Below are 22,838 nucleotides of genomic sequence, written 5' to 3'. Positions count from 1 at the left end.
TGAGTCAAGCAATGTCTGTGGAGGTATTGGGATAATTGACATTTTAGGTCAGGGCCCTGCATCAAGACAGAGTTTAGAGCAGGGGTTCCCAATCTCTTTTTTATGCCATGGACCAATACCATTAAGCAAGGGGTCCGTGGATCCCAGGTTGGGAATCCCTGGTCTAGAGGAAAGATAACCAGTAAATAGAAGTGAAAGAGAAGGGTGAAACTTTGGCTAACAAGTGGAACTAAACAAGAGGTAGGCAGAGGACGATAGGCATAAGCCCAGTGGGAGATGAGGAGGTGGAAGGAACAGTGTTGAGATAGAGGCTTGTAGATGATGATGGAATCAGATAAGAGAGGGATTATGGGCAGATAAAACCTGATGAGGAGGGGATATGAAGATAATCTAAGGGAGAAGAAACCCAAGTAAACAGGTATGTGGGTGACGGAATTATGGGTGTGATGAATCTAGGTAATGCGACAGGAGGGGGGAGGGAGCTGGAAAAGGTACTCAAAGGGAGAGACATCCTGGGTTGACTGGTGGGAGTAGAAAGGAACTCAGGGGAATGGGTTATCTTAAACTCAAAAATTCAATGTACTACACCTTTGGTTTGTACCTGGCCTCACCAGGGCAGTATGGTACCAGGTACCACCTGAAAAGGCTAAGGACACACAGGTGGGTGGGAGTTGCAAATGGTAGGGGAGGTAACATGACATGCAAATACAAGTTCAAAATAGCCATCACAGAGAACAGTTGCTCTGCAGATTGCTCACCTGGTCTAGGCTTGGTCTTGTTAACATGGGGCATATCATATCAGAGCACTAAACAAACAGAACAGATTAGAGGGGGTGCACTTGGCAGGGCTGATTAGGTCCCAGGGAGGTGGTGTAAGGACATGTGCTGCAATTTTAGGGGAAAGTGCTAGGAAGAGCAAGAGCATGAAAGGGGAGAGTGATCCTTGCAGAAAGCAGGAAGTGGGGGGACAGGGTATGATGTGATTGGTATGGGATCTTGTATGAGCTGACACAAGTGGTGAAGGATAATATGTTGAGTGCAGACGCTACTGGGGATGAGTGAGAGCGGGCTTGCGGGAATTGGAGGAAATAGGCGCAAATCCCTCTTCACTTAAATATACTGACTCACCCAGTGCAGTTGGTGCATCCAGCTGCTTTTTCATCTGTATTTTTGCAGCATATCCAGCTTCCAGATAGAAAAGCACAAGGATGGTAAACCTGCAGCCTCTTATGATTGCAACGGCTCAGTCTGGTGATTATTTCAACCCATTCATTAGCTTCCACACAGTTACTAGCCTGAATATAAAGGGGTCTTTCAGGTCTGTCCACAATGAGAATTTGAAACATCTAAAAGCAAAAAAAAAATCAAGTGTTTACTGTTGAGCAAAATGGCTTTTAACTTTTGAATTGGGGTGAGTGATATTTGCACTGCTCCTTTAACCCCCTGAATACAACGAGTTAACCTTCTGTTTAAATTGACCAAATGGATTTTTGCAAGATGTAGAGTATGCAAGCTGGTAAACCTGACATTGGTATATCATGAGAGGAATCAAAATCAGATGAAAGTTTTGATTGAAAGAATAAGATAATTTTGTGTGGATTAATTGAAAGCATGCAATGCTTGACGTTTTACACTAAAACATTAAATATATGGTTTAGGGAAAGACCACAACTTCAGCAATGTTCAAACAAAATCTTACTTAAGCCAAAGAAGAATAGATACTCATTGGACTGGAGGTGTGAATTGTGATATTCCCAACCACAAGAATCATTAATGGAACCAACTGGTATTTCATTAAAACAAATTGCTCTCAAAAAGCAGGAGACAAATCTAAGAAAAGAAAGTTGGGAAAACACACAGCAGTCCTCTGAGGAGTCAGCGCTGGAAAGGGTCAGCACATTCAAGTTTCATGGCATCAACACAAGACCTATCACAATGATGCAATCATGGGTGGCTCTACTTCATTAAGAGTTTGAGGAGATTTGACATGTCTACAAATGAAGAAGGCATTGTGACTGGTTGCATCATCGGTTGTATGGATGCTCCAATACTCAGGATTGAGAGCGACTGCGGAGGGCTCTATCATGAGCACAACCATTCCTGTCACTGAGGGCATCTTCAAGAGATGTTGCTTCAAGGCGGCAGCATACATCATTAAAGACCCTTACCATCTGGGCCATTCCCTCTTCTCATTACGACCATCAGGGACGTGGTACAGGAGTCTGAAGACCCACAGTGCTTTAAGCAGCTTCTTTTCCTCCACCATCGCATTTCTGAACAGTCCACGAACTATGAATACTACATCATTTTGCCATTTTTGCATTACTTATTTTGTGACATAGCAAATTTTAAGTGTTGCAGTATACTGTTGCCACAAAACAACGAATTTTACAACATATGTCAATGATAAGAAGCCTGATTCCAATCATCCCATCCCCTGTAGGCTCTTCATAAAAATATTTTTGTGCCTAACACTAAGGCTTGGACTAATAAATGGTAAGTAACATTTCCGACAAACCGAAGTGAGACTTCCTTCCTTAACTTTGAATAACATTACCATGGTTAACAATAACAGAGTGTGGACAAGCACCAGCAATTTCTTTTCTGGCTTCCACAATCCTAACTTGCAAATATTCCTCTATTGCAACTCAACAGTTAGAATAAAATCCTGACCCCACCCCCCACACCTAATAGCACTCCAAAATCCCTTCAGCAGACTGAGAAAACTACTACTGTAATTTACTGACTTAAGGACACTCACACCACAAGAGAGTGTAAACATATTCCAATATTTTCATCTATCAAATTAATTACCACTGTATAACTGGCATCAGAGGAAGTAAAGAGAGGTCATATCAATACATAGTAATGGAATGCTCCAAGAAGGTAATGAAAATCACACACACAAATCCTTAAAACTGGAGCCTGCTTAAACTGAAAGGAAAGCATAAAGCCTTAATCTTTACATAATAGGAGGAAAAGAATGGATAATGTAAGTGATAGCAAATCTAGACTTATTGTTTTTGGCCATAGTTGGAATACTGAAAGAGAGGACTGGAAACATTTAGTGTAACTAAAATGGTGCTGTCCTTTTTCTAGATTTAATTCAATTAGAATGGATGAAAAGGGGTTTAAATAATATTAAAGTGACTCCTTGTTATTCCTTAATCAATTTTTCCAGAATATTTGAGCTTTTATTCTTACAAGAAAACTACACTGAACTTTCCACATGAAGTCTAACCAGTACAGACAACTGCCAATTACAGAAATGCTGTCAGCAAATATAGGATTTGACATGGGGAACTGGCAGCTTCGCTAACGTTCCCAAAGGTGATGCATGTACTGCTGAAGTGGTTCCAGTATTTTCCATGTACATACGTTAAAGGGAACCAAAACATTGTTTAATCATATGTATTTCCACAAGCTAATTCAGAACCCTATGGTTACTTACATTTTTTCTGTTGAAGCATCTTTCTTCAACTTTCTCAACTGCAATAATATTCTTAATCAGAATGCTGTACAAGGGGTCTTTACCTGTTGAGAAAGATTTACAAGTGCAGTTAAGGTTCAACCATAGACCCTTGGAAAAAAAACAGTAAGATAATGTAGTCGTATTGTGACTCAGTTCCTGCTTGCTCACTTCAGCCTAAGAAGATCCAGGTACTTGAGCCCTGCTCACACGATTTTACTACACAACTGTAGGCACAGGAATGGAATGCCATACAATCAGAAGTGTGGTTTTTCAGATGAGATGTTATACCAAAGCTTCTCCTAGGTGGAAATAAAACTCCATGGCATGAGTTAAAAAGAAGCAAGTGGGCGCAGTCAACACATTTTGAACATCATAGTTCCGAAGAGACATTGGATTACACTTAATTAGGCGTTTGGCAAGGTCCAATAAAAAGAAGTTAGGTTAAGCAGAGTGGGCCAGTTTAGGGGGGCGGGGGAGTAGAGGCTTTCTTATTACACATTTAGAACAGTGGGGATGCCAGACAGGATAGTGAAATGCTCCTCTTGCAGGATGTGGGAAGGCAGGGAGACCTCTGGTGTCCCTGATGACTACACCTGCAGGAAGTGCACCCAGCTGCAGCTTCCAAAGGAATGTGTTGAGTAGTTACAGCTGGAACTGGATGAACTCTGGATCATTTGGGAGACTGAGGTGTCTTTTTTTTTTAAATTAAATGCAATCGTGAACAATAGCCAGATCAGAAATGCTGATCAAGTCAACTAGTTATAAAAGAGAATTCTGATAGGCCAAACAGATGGTTCACTGCTGCTCAGCGATAGAACACAAAAAAGTCATATGTACAACTAAAAAACAGAAATACTGGCGTCATGATGAGGTCTGCTAGAGAGAGACGTTTATACACATACTGTCCTCCATAATTCAAAGAGATTGAAGGATAAGGCTGCAGGGTGACAAAACCTGGCAGGAGCACTTGGAACTAAAGACTAATCCCTACCGGGAGAAAACAGCACCTGTTCTTTCCGCACTGTTCTCCAGCAGTTTAAGGACTAAGTCCAGCCGGAACATAACTCACAAGTACTCTTGAAAGTCAGGTATTAACCCTACCTACCAACAACCAAGCATTGCCATCCTGGTCCCCTTCATGGTAGCTTATGAAGAAGCATATGACTTTTCTCCTAGAGGTGATAGGTGTTTGTGCACTCGACTCTTGAAGGCTTGGACCCCATTGTCGCAGATGTTTCCAACCACAGCATCTGGAAGGCTGTTCCAAATTCTGATAGCACAGTGAAGGAAGCTTCTATCCAGTGTGTAGGTTCTCGCATCAGGACTGGATATACAGGGTCTGACTACCAATAGTCAACATGGCTCTGTGTGTGGTAAGTCGTGTCTAACTAATCCTATAGTTTTGAGAAGTTACCAGGAAAGCTGATTAAATCAAGGCAGTGGATGTTGTCTACGTGGACTTTAGCAAGACCTTTGACAAGGTCCCGCATGGGAGATTGGTCAAGAAGGCTCTGTTGCTTGGCATTCAAGCTGATGTAGTAAATTGGATTAGACAGTGACTTCCCAGAAGAAGCCGGAGAGCAGCTGTGAGATGTTGCCTCTCTGACTGGAGGCCTGTGACTATTGGTATGCTGCAGGGATTGGTGCTGGGTTCGTTGTCGTTTGCCATCTACATCAATAGACTGGATGATAATGTGGTAACACCAGATCAGCAAATTTGTGGATGACACCTAGATTGGGGTTGTAATGAACAACAAGGAAGACTATCAAAGCTTGGAGTGGGATCTGAAACAGCTGGAAAAAAGGGCTGAAAGAAAGCAGATGGATTTTAATGTAGACAAGTGTGAGGTGTTGCACTTTGGGAGGATCAACCAGGGTAGGTCTTAGATAGTGAGAGGCCACTGAGGAGAGTTGGAGAACAAAGGCATCTGGGAATACAGATCAACAATTCCTTGAAAGTGGCATCACAGGTAATTAGGGTCATGAAGATAGCTATAGGCACACTGACTTTCATAAATCAATGCATCGATTGCAGGAGTTCGGATTGCAAACAAGAGAAAATCTGCAGATGCCAGAAATCTGGGGGGAGGGGATGAAGTTAAAGAGCTGGGAAGTAAATTGGTAAAAGAGTCAGAAGGTCATGGAAGAAAGAAAAGGGGAGAGGAGCACCAGAAGGAGGCATGGGTGGACAAGGAGATAAGGTGAGAGAGGCCATGGATAGACATACAGTGATCCCACCACCAAGCATATCTTTCCCTCCCCCACATTTTCTGTGTTCCACCGGGATTGGTCCCTATGTGACTCCCTTGTCCATTCATCCCTTTCCACTAATCTCCCTCCTGGCACTTATCTTGAAAAGCAGAACAAGTGCCACACCTGTCCCTACTCCTCCTCTCTCACTACCATTCAGGGCCCTAACAGATCTTCCAGGTGAGGCAGCACTTCACCCGCAAGTCTGTTGAGGTTATATTCTGTGTCCGGTGCTCCCAGTGTGACCTCCTGTATATTGGTGAGACCTGACGTAGATTAGGAGAGCACTTCACCGAGAATCTACGCTCCGTCTGCCAGAAAAAGCAGGATCTCCCAATGGCCACCCATTTTAATTCCACTTCACATTCCCATTCCGATATGTCTATCCACGTCCTCCTCCACTGTCGTGATGAGGCCACACCTAGGTTGGAGGAACAACACCTTGTATTCCGTTTGGGCAGCCTCCGATCTGATGGCATAAACATTGATTTCTCAAACTTCTAGTGATGACCCCACACCACCCCCCTCACCATTTCCCATCCCCTTTTCTCTCTCCTCATCTCCTTGCCTGCCCAACGCCTCCCTCTGGTGCTTCTCCCTCCTTTTCTTTCTTCCAGAGGTCATGGGTTAAGGGTGAAAGGTGAAATGAGCTGTTGTTTCAAGTGGTGGATGTGGGGTTGCTTTCAACACTTAAGAGAAATTTGGATAGGTACATGAATGAGCTGGGCATGGAGGACTATGGTCTGGGACTAGCCAGATTAAAGGTTCAGTACAGACTATAGGGCCGAAGGACCTGTTCCTGTGTTGTAATGTTCTACGTCTCAAAGATTTTGTTTAAATTCAGTGGAAAAACCTTCATGATGATTTTCAGGACTTTTTAAGACAGAAAATATACTGATAGTTTCCAAATACAAAACAAAATCATAACATCCAAAATTACTGTCACTGAGGTTACACTATTGTAAAAGCATTTTCATTTTCTTTTACAACTTACTCAATGCTTACAACCCTATCTAGCAATGAATCATCAGCAAATTGAGAAATAAGTCATTAGGTTCCCAAGCCAAATTGTCAATATAGATTAAGAAAAAAATGAGACCAAGCACAGATTCCTGTGTTATCTTACTAATTACTGAGTACCAATCGTAGGTTTATCTTGATAGTATCAATCTATATCAGTATATAAGCTATTTCTGGCTTTGTGGATCGATAATCCCCATGAAGAACCTTATGAAAAAAAAATCTTCCACTAGTGAGGCTAATACAGTGAAAGCCTGTTATAACGCAACCGTTTGGGTCCATAAAATGTCATCACGAAAAAAGCGGGGTTGTGCTAAACCAGGCTTCAAGAAAATCGGTGTTAAAACTGACCCAATATTGACCTAACATCCTAAAACATCCCTATTTTTGCCCTATTTGACCTGTTTATTGCACGTTTACCTTCTGGCAAGTAAATTACCTTTGAATTAAAGAATTCCAGGAATAAATTGTTGTTGCTACTGTAGAAATTAAAACACAAATTAATTTTTATTAAAGCTTTTTAATACACAAAACAAATAAAAACATTCAAGAATATCAGCAATCATCATTTACAGTTTATTTCTTAAAAAAGTGATCGAGTGTTCCTTGCTTGAATGTAGCATGTCACTGAATGTAGCCACCTTCTTCTAAGAGAGATTTCAGTGCAGCCGGGTATTCGCGGGTGGCGGCACTGTCAGCTGAGCAAATTTCTCCTGACACTAACACTTGAAAAATCCCGTGATGGCGTTTAAACTGGTCTAGCCATCCATTGCTAGCTTTGAACTGTGAGGTTTCTCCGTTGATCTGCTTGTCAAACTTTTTGAGAATAGGACCGGAAATTGGAAGGCCTTCTGAGCAAGCTTGAAAGAACCACTTGTACAGGGAGTCATCGAGGCTGACATCTTTGGCTGTCTTTTAGTCCTGCTTCTTCTTCCAACTTTGCAAAGCAATGCACGTAACTTTTCTTCCTGAGATTTCCAGCCACAAAGTGCTGATTCTGGTATCCCGAGGTCTTGATCGCGTCAAGTGTGTGAAGCTTATCTTTCACAGAAAAAGATTTTCTTTTTCGAGCAGTTTGTTCCATTTTCAGCAAAAAGAAAGGTCAATGACTCACACAAAATGCTGGTGGAACGTAGCAGGCCAGGCAGCATCTGGTCGAAACCTTTTGTCACGACTAACGGAAAAAAGAGATAGTAAGAGATTAGAAAGTGGGAGGGGGAGGGAGAGACCCAAAATGACAGGAGAAGACAGGAGGGGGAGGAATGAAGCCAAGAGCTGGGAAGTTGATTGGCAAAAAGGATACAAGGCTGGAGAAGGGGGTGGGGGAGTATGGATTGACATAGACATGGAGTTCAATGACTCATCGCGTTATATCCGAATTCGTGTTAAATCGGGGTGTGTAAAATCGGGTTTCAATGGGGACGCATCTCCCCAATGAGGATCAATACTAGTGTACCTCAAGAATGTACCTTTACCCACTGCCCTACTCTCTCTACTCCTATGATTGTGTAGTTAGACACAGCTCAAATACCATCCATAAATTTGCTGATGATAACCATCGTTGGCAGAATTTCAGATGATGATGAGGAGGCATGCATGAGTGCGATTGATCAGCTGGTTGAGTGGTGTTGCAATAACAACCTTGCATACATTGTCAGTAAGACCTAGGAACAGGTGAAGAGCAGCTTGTGGTTGAGTCCACTAGGGTAAAGGCAATTCTGGATTGGGTGTTGGGTAATGACCCAGATTTGATGAGGGAGCTTAAGGTAATAGAACCCTTAGGAATTAGTGATCATAACATGATAGAATTCACCCTACGGTTTGAGAAGGAGAAGACAGAGTCAGATGTATCAGCATCACAGTGGGAATTATAGAGAGATGAAAAAGGAGCTGACTGGAAGAGAACACAGGCAGGGATGACTACGGTTTCTGGAGTCCATTCAGAAGGCGCAGGACAGATCCATCCCAAATAAGTAGTATTCTAGAGAGAGGATGAGGAACTGTGGCTGACAAGGGAAGTCAAAGACAGCATAAAAGCAAAAGAGAGGGCATACAATATGGAAAAAATTAATGGCAAGCTTGAAGTTTGGGAAGCTTTTAAAAATAAACAGAAGGCAACTAAAAAGCCATAAGGACAGAAAAGATGAAATGTGAAGGGAAGTTAGGGCAGTAATGTAAAAGAGGATTCCAAAGTTTTTTTTCTCCAATATATGAAGAGTAAGAGAGGCGAGAGTGGATACAGACTATTGGAAATGGGGGACAAAGAAGTGGGGGGATGAACATAATAAGTATTTTGCGTCATTCTTTACTCTGGAAGCACAGTGTTTGAAAGTACACAGGTCACCTAGACCAAATGGACTACACCTCCGGGTTCTGAAAGAGGTAGCTGAAGGGATTGTGGAGGCATTAGTAATGATCTTTCAAGAATCATTAGATTCTGGAATGGTTCTGGAGGACTGGAAAATTGCAAATGTCATTCCACACTTAAAGAAGTGAGAGAGGTAGAAGAAAGGAAATTACAGGCTAATAAGCATGACTTCAGTGGTTGGGAAGATGTTGGGAGTCCATTATTAAGGATGAGGTTTCAGTATACTTGAACATGTATGCAAAAGTAGGCCGAAGTCCGCATAGCTTCCTTAAGGAGAAATCTTGCTTGACAAATCTGTTGCAATTCTATGAGGAAATAAAAGACCGGATAGACTTAGGAGAGTCAGCGGATGTTGTTCATTTGTATTTCCAGAAGACTTTTGACGAGGTACCATGGATAGAAGATCGGCTGTCAGGAAGCAAAATGTCAAAATAAATGGGACCTTTTCTGGTTGGCTGCTGGTGACAAGTGGTATTCCACAGGGCTTGGCATTGGGCCCACTTCTTTCCATGTTATACGTCAACGATTTTGATCATAGAATTGATGGCTTTGTGGCCTAGTTTGCAGATAATACAAAGATAGGTGGAGGAGTAGGCCATGATGCAGAAGCAGAGATTCTGTAGAAGGACTTGGACAGATTGGGAGAATGGGCAAAGAAGTGGCAGATAGAATACAGCGCATGGAAGTATATGATTATGCACCTTGGTCAAAGGAATAAAGGCACACACTATTTTTAAACAGGGAAAAAATTCCAAAATCAGAGATGCAAAGGGACTTGGGAGTTCTTGTGCACAATTCACTAAAGGTTAATTTGCCAGTTGAGTTGGTAGTAAGGAAGGCAGATACAATGTTAGCATTCATTTCAAGAGGATTAGAATGTAAACACAAGGATGTGATGCTGAGGCTATGAGGCATTGGTCAGACCACACTTGGAATACTGTGAGCAAGCAGTTTTGGGCCCCTTATCTAAGAAAAGATGTGCTGGCATCGGAGAGGGTCCAGAGGAGACTCACGAGAATGATTCCAGGAATGAAAGGGTTAACATACGAGGCAAGTTCGATGGCCCTAGGCCTGTATTTGCTGGATTTTAGAAGAATGAGGGGGGAATCTTATTGAAAACTATTGAATATTGACAGGAATAGCATGGATGTGGAGAGGATGTTTTCTATAGTGTGAGTGTCTAGGACCAAAGGGCACAGGCTCAGAAAAGTGTGATATCCATTTAAAACAGATGAGAGGAATTTCTTTAGCTAGTGGGTGATGAATCTGTGGGACTCATTGCCAAGAAATTTGAAAAAGAGCAGCTGAAATCTGCTATGTCGGTATTGCAGTGGAGTAAAGGAAATTACAGTGGCATGAGAGAGGAACTGGCCAAAGTTGACTGGAAAGGGACACTGGCGGGAAAGACAGCACAGCAGCAGTGACTGGAGTTTATGCGAGAAGTGAGGAAGGTGCAAGACAGGTATATTCCAAAAAAAAAAAGAAATTTTCGAATGGAAAAAGGATGCAACCGTGATTGACAAGAGAAGTCAAAGCCAAAGTTAAAGCAAAGGAGAGGGCACACAAGGAAGCGAAAATTAGTGGGAAGACAGAGGATTGGGAAATTTTTAAAACCTTACAAAAGGAAACTAAGAAGGTCATTAAGAGGGAAAAGATTAACTATGAAAGGAAGCTAGCAAATAATATCAAACAGGATACTAAAAGTTTTTTCAAGTATATAAAGAGTAAAAGACAGGTGAGAGTAGATATAGGACCGATAGAAAATGTTGCTGGAGAAATTGTAATGGGAGATAAGGAGATGGCAAAGGAGCTGAACAAGTATTTTCCATCAGTTTTCACTGAGGAAGACATCAGCAGTATACTGGATACTCAAGGGTGGCAGGGAAGAGAAGTGTGCGCAGTCACAATTACGACAGAGAAAGTACTCAGGAAGCTGAATAGTCTAAAGGTAGATAAATCTCCTGGACCAGATGGAATGCACCCGCGTGCTCTGAAGGAAGTAGCTGTGGAGATTGCGGAGGCATTAGCGATGATCTTTCAAAAGTCGATAGATTCTGGCATGGTTCCGGAGGGCTGGAAGATTGCAAATGTCACTCCGCTATTTAAGAAGGGGGCAAGGAAGCAAAAAGGAAATTATAGACCTGTTAGCTTGACATTGGTGGTTGGGAAGTTGTTGGAGTCGATTGTCAAGGATGAGGTTACAGAGTACCTGGAGGCATATGACAAGATAGGCAGAACTCAGCATGGATTCCTTAAAGGAAAATCCTGCCTGACAAACGTATTACAATTTTTTGAGGAAATCACCAGTAGGCTAGACAAGGGAGATGCAGTGGATATTGTATATTTGGATTTTCAGAAGGCCTTTGACAAGGTGCCACACATGAGGCTACTTAACAAGCTAAGAGCCCATGGAATTACAGGAAAGTTACATACGTGGATAGAGTGTTGGCTGATTGGCAGGAAACAGAGAGTGGGAATAAAGGGATCCTATTCTGGTTGGCTGCCGGTTACCAGTGGTGTTCCACAGGGGTCCGTGTTGGGGCCGCTTCTTTTTACATTGTACATCAATGATTTGGATTATGGAATAGATGGCTTTGTGACTAAGTTTGCTGACGATACGAAGATAGGTGGAGGGGCCGGTAGTGCTGAGGAAATGGAGAGTCTGCAGAGAGACTTGGATAGATTGGAAGAATGGGCAAAGAAGTGGCAAATTAAATACAATGTTGGAAAGTGTATGGTTATGCACTTTGGCAGAAGAAATAAACAGGCAGACTATTATTTAAATGGGGAAAGAATTCAAAGTTCTGAGTTGCAACAGGACTTGGGAGTCCTCGTACAGGATACCCTTAAGGTTAACCTCCAGGTTGAGTCGGTAGTGAAGAAGGCGAATGCAATGTTGGCATTCATTTCTAGAGGAATAGAGTATAGGAGCAGGGATGTGATGTTGAGGCTCTATAAGGCACTGGTGAGACCTCACTTGGAGTACTGTGGGCAGTTTTGGTCTCCTTATTTAAGAAAGGATGTGCTGACGTTGGAGAGGGTACAGAGAAGATTCACTAGAATGATTCCGGGAATGAGAGGGTTAACATATGAAGAGCGTTTGTCCGCTCTTGGACTGTATTCCTTGGAGTTTAGAAGAATGAGGGGAGACCTCATAGAAACATTTTGAATGTTGAAAGGCATGGACAGAGTGGATGTGACGAAGTTGTTTCCCATGATGGGGGAGTCTAGTACGAGAGGGCATGACTTAAGGATTGAAGGGCGCCCATTCAGAACAGAAATGCGAAGAAATTTATTTAGTCAGAGGGTGGTGAATCTATGGAATTTGTTGCCACGGGCAGCAGTGGAGGCCAAGTCATTGGGTGTATTTAAGGCAGAGATTGATAGGTATCTGAGTAGCCAGGGCATCAAAGGTTATGGTGAGAAGGCGGGGGAGTGGGACTAAATGGGAGAATGGATCAGCTCATGATAAAATGGCGGAGCAGACTCGATGGGCCGAATGGCCGACTTCTGCTCCTTTGTCTTATGGAGGACTGTGGAGGCCAAGTCATTATGTATATTTAAAGCAGAGGTTGATAGGAGAAAAGACAGAAGAATGGGGTTGAGAGGATTAATAAATCAGCCATGATGAAATGGCAGATCAGACATGATGGGCCAAGTAGTTTTTCTTATGGTCTTACAACTATGATCTGGTATCTAACACAGAACACAATATTCCAGATGTACTCAATTAATACTCTGAACAACTGAACCATTACTTCCTTTCCTGAGTAATCCAGTCCATTAAAACACAGGCCAACATTCCATTACCATTTCTGGTTGCTTTTCATCGGGTGCATGAATTCCCAATGTTTTTTAAATTTGTCTATGGCGTGTGAACTCCACTGTCAGCATTTATTGATCCCAAGAGATATATACTTACCAACTCCTAAATCTCTTTGCTGTTCCCTCTCAGCTTCTCAATATTAAGAAATCTAAAATATAAGACCTTTCTTTCTCATATTGAATAAATAACCAACAGAAACATAAAAGCTATGAAATGTTTGGCAGATCAGGCTAAAATTAGTGGACTCAAAGGAGAAAACACTCCACTGGTTGAAACTATATCCAGCACAAAAGGACAAGGTTATGGTTGTTGGTGATCAACCATTTCAGTCACAGAACTTCGGTGCATGGCAGTGCCCCAGACCTAACTAAATGGTTCTGCTTCATCAAAAACACCAGAAGCAGGATCATTCAGTGATGAATATGCAATCTTCGCTTTCATTTGCACTTCCCCAGAAAATAGTTAATGCATGCATGCAGCAAGGAGTACAGAACAGCCAGGGATGGGATGAAAATTCAGGGATAGAAATGATTAACTCCAATAACTACTTTCCCTTGGCATGCAAGGAAATTACATTGCCATTCGCCTGCATTGGACCAAAAAGACTCATAAATACAACGGTGTTAGGTTGAAAGTAGAGTTTAGGTACCCTGTATTCAGTGATTGACTATCTGTCTACAATCCACAGGGCGGAAAGTGGATGATGGACTAGGCATCACCTCCCTGGATAAGTGTAACTGAAGTAATTGTATGCTCAGATTCACACAGGATTAGTTGGTTGCTGCTAGTCTATTAACCATTCATCATCCAAAACATTTATTCCTTTCACTAATGATATACTGTAAATGTAACACATACTATTTACAGATCAACACTTTACAAATCCATGTCTTCTTCCAGAGACCAGGACACCATCATCTGCAACTTCCTCTCCAAGTTGCACATCATTTTGACTTGGAAATAGACCTGTAGAGCCATAGAAATAGAGCATGGGAAGAAGCCTTTTGGACCACCAAAGCTATGCCGAATATTAACCACCTACTGTATATACACCATTCCTAAATTAATGATCCTTTACTCCCTGAATTCTCATCAACTTCCTGAAGAATGTACCAATCATCCACACACAGGGGGAATTTTACAGAGCCTGATTAACCTACCAACCTGCACAGCTTTGGAATGTGGGAGCAAATCAGAAGAGCCAAGGTAAGGATTAACCCTGGGATTCTGGTTCTGTGAGGCAGTGGGTTTAATAGCTACACCACTGTGCAGCCCTAAATATACACCAAGCCTAAATCCTGGAACTTCCCATGCAATAACACATTCAACTGAAAGACAGCAGCATTTCACAAAGGTGACTGATCATCTTAGTGATAATTAGAGACAGACGATAAAGACAGCCAACAATGCCCACATCCTGAAAAATGAAAGTAAAGTATTCAAATTCACTGACAGTGCAATTTTCACTCAGCTTCTCTTTTGGGGGACATTGGATCCATTGAGTCTGCTCCACTAGTTTATCAAGGCTGATTCATTTCCCTCTCAATCCTATTCTTCTGCTTTCTCCCCATAACCTTCACGCCCTGACTAATCACGAACCTATCCACCTCTGCCTTAAATAACCCAATGACTTGGCCTCTACAGCTGCCTATGGCAACGAATTCCACAGATTCACCATCCTCTGACTAAAGAAGGGTAACAGTGTGAAGTTTTAAACAAGATATATTTGCATTATTTAATTTTTCAATGCAATTTAAAACCAGGTGAATTCTTGAAATTCTTGAGGCTACTGAAAAAAAACAAATTGATTTTTTTTTCACACATACCTGACTGTTTGTGGTAAGAGATCTCTCTGTTGGTCAAGCGGAGCCATCGCTTCTTAAAATTGTGCACTTTACGAATTCGATTTCTTCCCTGAGCTCTTTTAATGATTTCTCTGCAATATAGAACAATACATATGTAATTGGCCTTTCTATTCTCAGGGAGTTAGTGCTGCTGATAGACTCAAGTAGAATTTAAGGTGCATTCACTACATCTGTATTTGCTAAATCCTCTTACCCTTCTTTGAGAATAATTGGTTCATCTACACCACTGGGCTCCTTACTTTGCACAGATGATACTTCATCTATAAACTAAAAACAGGGCCATTTCAGGATAAAGTTAAAATTAAGGTATGACCAAACTTTCTATTTGTAGGATAATTTATTTTCAGTGCATACTTTTTTTTAAAAAACATTTCTATGATTAGAAAACTGTTTACTCACCTTTTTAACTGAATCAATACATTTGTCTTCTTGAAACAGTTTAAAGAACTCGCACATATAGGATTCCTTGAAGCTTGACTGCAAGTCAAAAGAAATTATACATTAATATATAACATGGGGGGGAGGGGGAGGAAATACTCCCACTAAATTATTGCAAAAAAATTATCTCCAGGATCTGTGCTTAAGATGGTACTGACCAGCTTGCTTTTTGATAAACTGCACCAGCTTCCCAAAGTTTGGATTGTTTTTGAAATTAGGGTTAAGACTCGAAATGTATGAGCATCCTACAAGGGCAGGAAATAGAAGAGAAAACAAAATATGAAATACATTATACTGAGTAAATCTACATATTTGTGTAACACAAAATCAATGTTAATTGAAAGGTACTGAACCTTGCAACCAGAATCTCAACTGCCCATCATGGAACTTTCTGCACCTTTCTCCAATCCTGTGCAGTGGCCCCTCCGTACCAGACGATAACGCAACTTCTTAGAATGATCTCCAAGGTACGCGCGTAGAAATGCACGAGTGTTCTTGGTGACATACCAATTCTCCTCAAACTCTTAATGAAATATAGCCGCTATTGTGCCTTCTTTGTAATTGCATCCTTTTGCTTGACCCAGGATATATCCTCAGAGATGCTGACACCCAGAAACTGAAACTGCTGACCCATTCCACTTCTGATCCCTCAATGAGGACTGGTATGTGTTCCCTCAACTTCCCCTTCCTGAAGTTAAGTCAATTCCTTGGTCTTACTGACATTGAGTGCAAAGTTGTTCTGCGACACCACTCAATCAGCTGATCTATCTCACTCCTGTATGCCTCCTTGTCACCATCTGAAATTCTGCCAACAATAGTTGCATCATTGACAAATTTAAAGATGGTGTTTGAGCTGTGTCCAGCCACACAATGGTGGGTTTAAAGAGAGTAGAGAAGTGGGCTAAGCACACATCTTTGAGGTGCGTCAATGTTGATAGTCAGCGAGGAGATGTTATTTCCAATCCATACAGACTGCGGTCTTCCGGTGAGGAAGTAAAGGATCCAGTTGCCCAGAGGTGCAGAGGCCCAGATTTTGGAGCTTGTTGATTAGAACTTAAGGTATGATTGTGTTGAGCACTGAGCTATAGTTTACAAACAGCAGCTTGATGTGATCCAAGGTCAGTGAGATTGCAACTGCTGTAGACCTATTGTGGCGATAGGGAAATTGCTGCAGGTCCAGGTCCTTGCTTAGGCAGGAGTTGATGCTAGCCATGACCAACCTCTCAAAGTACTTCATCACAGCAGATGTGAGTGTCTCTGGGTGACTGTCATTGACAGTTCAACCTGCTCCTCTCGGGCACTGATATGACAGTCACTCTTTTGAAGTAGGTGGGAACTTCTGACTGCAGCACTGAGAGTTTAAAGATGTTCTTAAACACTCCTGCCAATTAGTAGGCACAGGTTTTCAGAGCCCTACCAGGTACACCATCAGGGCCTGGCCTGACACCTTGTGAGGGTTCACCCTCTTGAAAGCTGTTTTGACATTGACCTCTGAGACAGAGATCAAAGGATCACCAGCTGCTGCAGCGATTCACGCAGATGTAGTTTTATTCTCCCTTTCAAAGTGTGAATAAAATGCATTGAACACATCTGGGAGTGAAGTATCACTACCATTCATCGTGTTAGGTTTTGCTTTGTAGGAAGTAATGGCCAGCAAACTCTGCCAAAGTTGACATGCATCCAATTCTATCTCTAGCCTCAATCGGAATTGTCTTTTCACTTTTAAGGTGAACTTCTACAAGTTGTACATGGACTTCTTGTATAGTTCTGGATCACTGGTCTTGAATGTCAGAGACCTAGCTCTTAGCAGGCTATGAATCTTCTGGTACATCCACAGCTTTTGGTTTGGGCATGTCCAGTGTGTTCTCAAAGGCACACATATGCCTTTGATGAAGTTGGTGACAGCTGTGGCATATTCATTGAGACCCAAAGATGAACCCCTGCATATTGTCTAGTCCACCAACTCAAAGTACTCCTGAAAATGCTACTCCGCCTTCCTTGACTGTACTCAGGGAGATGGTGCAAAAAAACAAGAGGAAAAATATTCAACAGACAATAGGTGCAGGCATAGACCATTCGGCCCTTCGAGACAGCACCGCCATTCACTGTGATCATGGCTGATGATCCGCAATCAGTACCCCGTTCCTGCCTTCTCCCCATATCCCTTGACTCCACTATCATTGAGCTCTATCTAACCCTTTCTTGAAAGCATCCAGTGAATTGGCCTCCACTGCCTTCTGAAGCAGAGCATTCCACAGATCCACAACTCTCTGGGTAGAGAAGTTTTTCCTCAACTCCATTCTAAATGGCCTATCCCTTATTCTCAAATTGTGACCTCTGGTTCTGGATTCCCCCAACATCGAGAACATGTTTCCTGCCTCTAGCGTGTCCAATCCCTTAATAATCTTATATATTTCAATCAGATCCCCTCTCATCCTTCTAAATTCCAGTGTATATAAGCCCAGTTGCTCCAATCTTTCAACATATGACAGTCCCGCCATCCCGGGAATTAACCTCGTGAACCTCCGCTGCACTCACTCAATAGCAAGAATGTCCTTCCTCAAATTTGGAGACCAAAACTGTACACAATACTCCAGGTGTGGTCTTACCAGGGCCCTATACAACTGCAGAAGGACCTCTTTGCTCCTATACTCAACTCACCTTGTTATGAAGGCCAACATGCCATTAGCTTTCTTCACTGCCTGCTGTACCTGCATGCTTACTCTCAGTGACTGATGAACAAGGACACCAAGATCTCATACTTCCCCTTTTCCTAACTTGACACCATTCAAATAGTAATCTGCCTTCCTGTTCTTGCCACCAAAGTGGATAACCTCACATTTATCCACATTAAACCGCATCTGCCCACTCACCCAACCTGTCCAAGTCATCCTGCATTATCTCAACATCCTCCGCACATTTCACACTGCCACCCAGCTTTGTGTCATCTGCAAATTTGCTAATGTTACTTTTAATCCCTTCATCTAAATCATTAATGTATATTGTAAACAGCTGCGGTCCCAGCACCAAGCCTTGCAGTACCCCACTAGTCACCGCCTGCCATTCTGAAAGGGACCCGTTAATCCCTACTCTTTGTTTCCTGTCTGCCAACCAATTTACAATCCATGTCAGTACCCTACCCCCAATACCATGTGCTCTAATTTTGCCCACTAATCTCCTATGTGGGACCTTATCAAAGGCTTTCTGAAAGTCCAGGTACACTACATCCACTGGCTCTCCCTTGTCCATTTTCATAGTTACATCCTCAAAAAATTCCAGAAGATTAGTCAAGCATGATTTCCCCTTCGTAAATCCATGCTGACTCGGACTGATCCTGTTACTGCTATGGGACAAACATGAGATGGGACTAGCTCACCGGGCAACAGACTTAGCAAGGACAAGTTGGGCCAAAGGGCCGTTTCCATGCTGTCTGACTCTAACACTCCACTGATTACCCAGGTAAAATTCAGACAGGCCAGACAGCTTACCCCTCAGTTTTGAAATCAGCACAAAGTTTTGTGGAACTTACTGGGTGATGGGGTCGGAGATGGAAACTGTGAGGTGAAACAATTGCAACTGCGAAGAATCGTAGGAAGACAAAGCTGCTCACGGCAGAGTACTTCACGTGGAGATCATCTGGAAATGCAGATTCAGTAAAGAGGGTTAACACTTCTACTAGCTGTCTTTTCCAATGTCTCAGAATCATAGAATGATTACTTACAAGGAAAGATTTAAACTATTAAGTCTGTACCAACCAATGTCAAACCAGTTCTACTAGTACTGTTCACCTCTTCCCATAGCATTACAAATCTTCACCTTTCACCTCCCATCAATCTTCTAACCTCCCTCCCCCCCACCCCTCATGTTACTAAATGGGGTCTCTTTCAGTCAACTGCATTTGCTGATCTCTATTAAACTCTAAATAACATCAAGGGAAATAGTCAATGATCAAGCAGAATTAACTGAGATCTCCATCTAAGCAATCACACGCCTGGAATAATATATCATTTAACTCTTCAAATTCCCCCAGTAGAAATTGATGTATTTGTTTCCACAGTATACTCGTGCCAAGATCATGACTTCACAGATAAAAACTGAATTATTTTCATTAACATCTATCATGTCTTGCATCTCTCACCTGGAAACTGTTTCCTTGCCAAATTTTGTAGTGAATTAAATACCTCGCACATTAAAGTAGGGCAACTCATACTGGATTGCACAATCAAATTGAATACCCTCTCGACATAATGGCGAAGGTTCTCCTGCAAAATTCAAAACAAACTCAATGAAAAAAAACAGTTCCATTGCACTGGTAGCACAATTTGCAACATACTGTTCAATTTTCCTTCTTTCACCATCCATTCCTATGTCTTTTTCATATGAAAACCTGAAACAACATTAACAGGAGACACTCCAGGATTTTTGCTGTTGATTTCTACTCTGAATTCTCAATGTGCTGCCTGTCTACACTCTATCTTAGAGTACATACAGTTGTGGTAATATTTTGGCATTTAGGCCGCATGCAATTTTGATAACAATACTAACATGCATTAGAATTAGCTATCATACAGACAGTTCTAAGGTGTTACCAGAATTGACCAGAACAATTGCCGAGGCAATTGGACCTCAGTATTTTCAGTTTAACAATTTGAATAAGGGGGCAAAATGTCAGGCTAAGTGAGTGGGTGAGATAAATGGCAGATGGAAAGTTCAGTGGAAAAATGCAAAATCATCCATTTTCAAACACAAAACAGAAATGTATAATATCAGTTATACAGCATGGAAACAGGTCCTTTGGCCCAACTCATCCATACCAACTGTGTTGCTTAGTGAGCTAGTTCTATCTGCCTGGGAACAAATGGAACAAAGTGGGAAATTAAGGTTCAAAAGGGACCTCTGTCCTCAGAGGTCACTGAAAGCTGAAGTGCATGTGTCGCTAGTAATAAGGCAAGTGCTGCAATACCCTTTATTACAAGAATTTAATTATTTTGGTAAGGTCACGGCTGGAGTACTGGTCTCTTTCATCAAGAATGAATATACTTGTCATAAAGGGAGTGTAATGAAGATTGACCAGAATAGTTCCTGGAGCAGTGAATTTGCTATAAAAAGAGACTGTAACTGTTCCAGACTTTAGAAGAATCAGAGGAGAATTATTGAAACTTAAGACATTTCATCAGGGCTCAAAAGGATGGATGGAAGGAGGCTGTTTTACAAGAATAGTACCAGCAATCCCAGTCTCAGAATAAGGTGGAGGATATTTAGCAAGGAGATGAGCAGAAATTTCTTTTCCCTCAGAGGGTGGTGAATCTTTGGAATTATCCATTGTGAAGGCTTGATTATTGATTTCACTTAAAATAAGCATCAAGATTTCCAGATATTAAGGGAATTAAGGGGTGTGAAGATAGTGTAGGAAAATGGAGCCTGAGAGATATAAATTCAGCCATTATTTTGCTGAATGTCAAAGCAGGCTTGCAACACAAGATGACCTATTTTGGTTCCTAATTGCTTTATGTTCCAGTTGCAGTCATTTCTTTAAGTCCAGTCACTAAGATCACTTGTTATTTACCAGCTGATTAACTTAAGTAAAATGATGGAAGGTATCATTAACAGTAGCACAAGTTTACTGCTACCCACTATGGGTTTCACCAGAACTACTGGGATCCAGTCCTCATCTTGGCCATGACTTAATTCTGTCTTAAAGTTCTGAACTCTAAAGATATGATAGGTCTAACAACTGATGGAGAAAGGCATCAAGGGACCCTAAAGTAAATGGGGTATTAAAGAGAATTATGGAGTCTCATCTCACACAAAGGAAGATGATTTTAGTTGTTGGAGACCAAATACCCAACTCTGAAATTATTACTGCAGGAGTCCTTTGAGTGCCTGAAGCCTAATCATCATAAATGGTTCACCAACAGTGTTCCTTCCAATCACAAGATTCATCTATGATTGCACAATGTGTATTTCCATTTCAAGTCCCCAGCAAGGAAATGCAGTAAAACCGAGATCTGATAAGTGGGTGTAACATTTGTGCTGCAAAAGGTGTCAGACTCTGACCAGAGTGTCTAACCGCTTATTCAGCAACAATACTACCACATTAATATTCAAGAGGTGATCATGATTATGTGCTAGGAACAGCTCAAACGGCATCTATAATTTTGGTAATAACACCACAGTGGCTGCCAGATCCTCAGATGATGATAAGGAGGCACACAGGAGTGAGGTAGATGAGCTGGCTGAATAGTGTCACAGCAACGCCAGCAAGACCAAGGAACTGACTGTGGACTTCATGAAGGGGAAGGTGGGAGAACAAACCAGTTCTCATAGAGTCCTTACTACAGTCTGCAGACAATACTGCTGTAATGGGCTGTATCTCAAACAATGACAACAGAGAACTTAGTGACATGGTGTCATGACAATAACAGTTTCCTCAACATCAGCAAAACAAAAGAGGGTATCACTGACTTCAGAAAAGGGTGGGGAGTATGACACACGTGCTCCTATCTACATCAACAGGGCAGTGGTAGAGAGGGTTTTCAAGTTGGTAGGAGTGAACATTACCATAACCTGAATTGGTCTAACCACACTGACACCAGAGTCAAGAAAATTCACCAGTGCCTCAGGGGGTTAAAGAAATTTGTCATTTTCACTTTGATCCTCACCAATTTTTATTGATGCACCCCAGAAATCATCCTATCCGATGCATCAATGCTTGGTATGGCAACAGCTTTGCTCATGACTGCAAGAAAATGCAGTTGCGGAAACCAACTTTCATTCTATGGACTCTGTCTATACTACTTGCTGCCTTAGTAAAGCAGCCAGCGTAATAAAAGATCCCACCCACTTTGGATTTTCTCACTTCTTCCCCCTCCCATTGGGCAGAAGATACAAAAGCCTGAAAGCATGTACCACCAGGCTCAAGGACAGATCCTATCTCGCAGTTACAAGACTAGTGAATGTTTCCGTAATATAATAAGATGCAAACATCCTAATCATTCCGATAATAATACATAATTACTATTGATCTTTTGTTGAGCTGACATTCTACCTTGTTGTGAGCGTGTAATTTATTATCTGTACTGTTATTGTTTTATCAATAGGTTTCAATAGGTTATATTTAATGTCAGAGAAATGTATACAATATACATCCTGAAATTCTTTTGCTTTGCAAACATATTACCTCAAAGCACTGTTGAAATGAATTCGTCTGTATAGATTACATGCAAGGCAAGTTTTTCCACTATACCTCAGTACATGTGACAATAGTAAAACAATTACAAAACTAGAGTCTTTCTACTACCTACAAGGCAAGCACAGCAGCACAAATGAATAACCTGCATGTGGCTGGCTGGGTGCAGCTAAACCCTGGCCAACTTAACCATTTACCCCTTCCACCATTGGTGCTCATGATGATTTATATAAACATAAATCACATGAGCAGCAGACACATGTACATCATCACTTACAGGTTCTTCTCCAATTCACCCAGCACCCTAACCTGCACAACACTGTAGTTTCTTCACCATCACTGTCTCTAAGCCTTGTAAGTATCCTCGTAAATACCCAATAAATATCCTTGTGGAAGCATTTTTACTAGGA

The 22,838-nt window shown here is 41.7% G+C and overlaps 1 protein-coding gene across 1 annotated transcript in view; it reads right to left on the bottom strand.

The window, feature by feature from the left end:
* rasa2 (RAS p21 protein activator 2) overlaps positions 1–22,838 on the bottom strand; it is a 172,582-nt gene that overhangs the window by 3,261 nt on the left and 146,483 nt on the right. The window contains exons 14-21 of the mRNA XM_072255071.1: positions 19,378–19,501; positions 18,769–18,875; positions 15,398–15,484; positions 15,201–15,278; positions 14,995–15,068; positions 14,763–14,872; positions 3,452–3,534; positions 1,129–1,346 (exon numbers count right to left, since the gene is read on the bottom strand). Of these exons, the coding sequence (XP_072111172.1) occupies positions 1,129–1,346; positions 3,452–3,534; positions 14,763–14,872; positions 14,995–15,068; positions 15,201–15,278; positions 15,398–15,484; positions 18,769–18,875; positions 19,378–19,501 (881 nt within the window). The remainder of the gene's footprint in view (positions 1–1,128; positions 1,347–3,451; positions 3,535–14,762; positions 14,873–14,994; positions 15,069–15,200; positions 15,279–15,397; positions 15,485–18,768; positions 18,876–19,377; positions 19,502–22,838) is intronic.

This window comes from Mobula birostris, chromosome 4 (assembly GCF_030028105.1).
Source record: "Mobula birostris isolate sMobBir1 chromosome 4, sMobBir1.hap1, whole genome shotgun sequence".
NCBI lineage: Eukaryota > Metazoa > Chordata > Chondrichthyes > Myliobatiformes > Myliobatidae > Mobula > Mobula birostris.
The sequence above is the reverse complement of the archived record's forward strand: the minus strand, read 5'-3'. Positions and strand labels throughout refer to the sequence as shown.